This window comes from Prosopis cineraria, unplaced genomic scaffold, assembly GCF_029017545.1.
Source record: "Prosopis cineraria cultivar Desert tree isolate PC_DT_omini unplaced genomic scaffold, ASM2901754v1 PC3, whole genome shotgun sequence".
In the NCBI taxonomy this organism is placed as follows: Eukaryota; Viridiplantae; Streptophyta; class Magnoliopsida; order Fabales; family Fabaceae; genus Prosopis; species Prosopis cineraria.
The window spans coordinates 43,350,607-43,353,133 of record NW_026555334.1 but is presented as its reverse complement, the minus strand read 5'-3'; the positions used below and the strand labels follow the sequence as shown (position 1 = coordinate 43,353,133).

Sequence of the window (2,527 nt, the reverse complement as noted above, 5' to 3'; positions counted from 1 at the left end):
CAGGTGGTGTTGGAGCCTCTAAATTTGAAACTGTTGAAACTTGAGTTTGTGTATCTTTAATTTGATCAACTTTTCTTCTTTTTTTGATGATGAAGCCTTTTCTTTTTCCTCAAACTTCTTTTCAAATGGTGAAGCCTCTTGAGAGTCCTATAAAAAAAAATACAAGATAAGTTATAGCTTCTTTTTGTTTTATATATAAATTAAAATTCAATACCTTTGATGCAACTCTTCTTCTTTTTTTTTAAATTCTTCTCCTCCCAACCTTTGTAATGTCTTTTTCTTGATTTTCCATCTCTTTTTTTGAACCCCTTTGGCATATTTTGTGACTTTATGACTGGTTCAGAATTATCATTTTCATCGCCATTAGAAATCTCATTTTCTAACTCAATGACACATCTATGCACACGAGTAAATCTTCAAGTGTCATGGCTGCCTTTGATGCCAGTCTTCCCATCATAAGCATTAATTGTCTATACCTATATGTAATGTCAAGTCTAGGATCTACTTGAATCTCATTTCCTCTAATATCATGGACAATACTAGACCTTGCTTCTTTGGTCCAGCGCTTTAGAATATACTATGCAGGCATAATTCTTACATCCTTTGACTCGTATACTTTTAATGCATGACAACATAATATCCTTGTAGTCTCAAACTTTTGACAAGTGCAAGAAATTTCATGCGTGTCAAGTTTGAACTCAACTCTCCATTCCCCTTCCTCATTAATCATATGGGTAGTATATATGAACAATGAATCTTTATTATTATAAGTAGATAACTCCACAGAGAATTGGAGATCCCATTGTTCTTGGAACATCTCAAAGATAGTAGGGGTATACACTTGCATGAGTTGATGTAGGATAGGTGCACTTTGATTGACCATCCTAGAAATCTTTTGTTGAGATTCATACTCAAGTTCTACTTCCTTGTATCGCTTCTTTGCTACAACCTTGTCAAACTTTTTAAAGAATCAATTGATGTCCAATTTTGGCCTCGTACATCTCTTCATATCAGCATTCACACTTTTACTAATCTGTGTGCTTCTTATACCTAGTGTGTGAGCATCCTTCACATAACACCAAGCCCATTTCTCCTTAACATCATAAGTAGAGTTCAACCACCCATTTTCTTGGATATTTTAAGAAGATAATAATTAGATCCATTCTTCTTAAAACTTGTCTATGTCAACATAATTAAACATGCATTTCTTAAAATCAATAAAAAATTGTGACCCTTCTTTCATCAAGTTCCCAAGGTGTTTAATACCATTTTTCAATAAATGGCAACTACATAAATAATGTTTTGTATTAGGAAGAACTTCACGCAATGCTCTTGCCATAGCCTGATCTTAATCTGTAAATACAGCTTGAGGCTTATTTTGTATGTGAGCATCCAAAAATATTTCTAGTAACCACTTGAAAGACTCAATAGTCTCATCATACAACAGCGCTGCTCCAAAAATGACCACACTTCTGTGATGATTGAACCCAAAAAAGAGTGCAAGGGGTCGATAATTTTGATTAGTGCTGTATGTTGTGTCCAATGATACAACCTCACCAAAATGTGCATAATCTATTAGCATACGAGCATCAGCCCAAAAAACATTGGTGATGTGTTGGTCTGAGTCTAACTGATATTTGTGGTAGAATGCTGAATTTTTTGCAATTTGTTTTTGAAAATATTGAAGCAGACATCCTACCTCTTCAAACTTCATACATCTCTTCTTTTTGGACTCTAAGTAGTTATTTGCATCTTTCATCGTGTATCCAAGATTTTCTTGTCCATCAGCATATGTACTCATTAAATCAAAAGTAGCCCTTGGTTCAACCCCAGATTCTTCTGCAAGATCTATCTCATATGCCTGAGCTTCTGATAAATTTCTCTGGGATGGTAACAAGCAAACCGTGTCTTCTGTATGAAGAGGGTGATTATGCTCTTTATCAAACACAGTAATTTTGAACTTTTGCCTAATAAGAGATACTACCATTCTTGCCTTACATTGGGTCCTTGTTTCTGGCCTATGTATAGAAGAATATATTCTTTTTTCATTTTTTCTCCGAACACCTTCCTTGCAACATAAATATCTATATGTGATAATAATTGACTTATCCTTTCTACTCTTTGTAGAAGTACCTTTTCTAACTCCAAATCCATTCCTTTTACCATATTCTCTCCAAAACTCCCATGCCTCATCTAAACTTTCAAATTCTCTCCCTATTTTGGGTTCTGATTCATCCTCTACTTGCATGGTCCTTGCATAGAACAAAAGTATTATATATATATATATATATATATATTTATACAAGTTTTTCAAAAAAAAAAAAGGGACGTAACAGAACACACACATATCATTATTATTTTATATATATATATATATATAACAGAACACACACACACACATAGAGACTTGATAACACAATTTTAATTTTGTTCCTCAATCATTTCCTTTCTTTTGTCTTATTTTGTTATATTATATATATATATATATATTTCATACAATATCACATTTGGTATTTATCTATTTAGT

The 2,527-nt window shown here is 32.9% G+C and overlaps 1 protein-coding gene across 1 annotated transcript; it reads right to left on the bottom strand.

Annotated features, from left to right (window-relative positions):
- Nucleotides 1-1,348: 1,348 nt before the first annotated feature.
- On the bottom strand, nucleotides 1,349-1,987 carry LOC129305639 (protein FAR1-RELATED SEQUENCE 5-like). Its single transcript, XM_054945619.1, has one exon. The coding sequence runs from the start codon at nucleotides 1,985-1,987 to the stop codon at nucleotides 1,349-1,351; it is 639 nt and encodes a 212-aa protein (XP_054801594.1).
- Nucleotides 1,988-2,527: the final 540 nt, after the last annotated feature.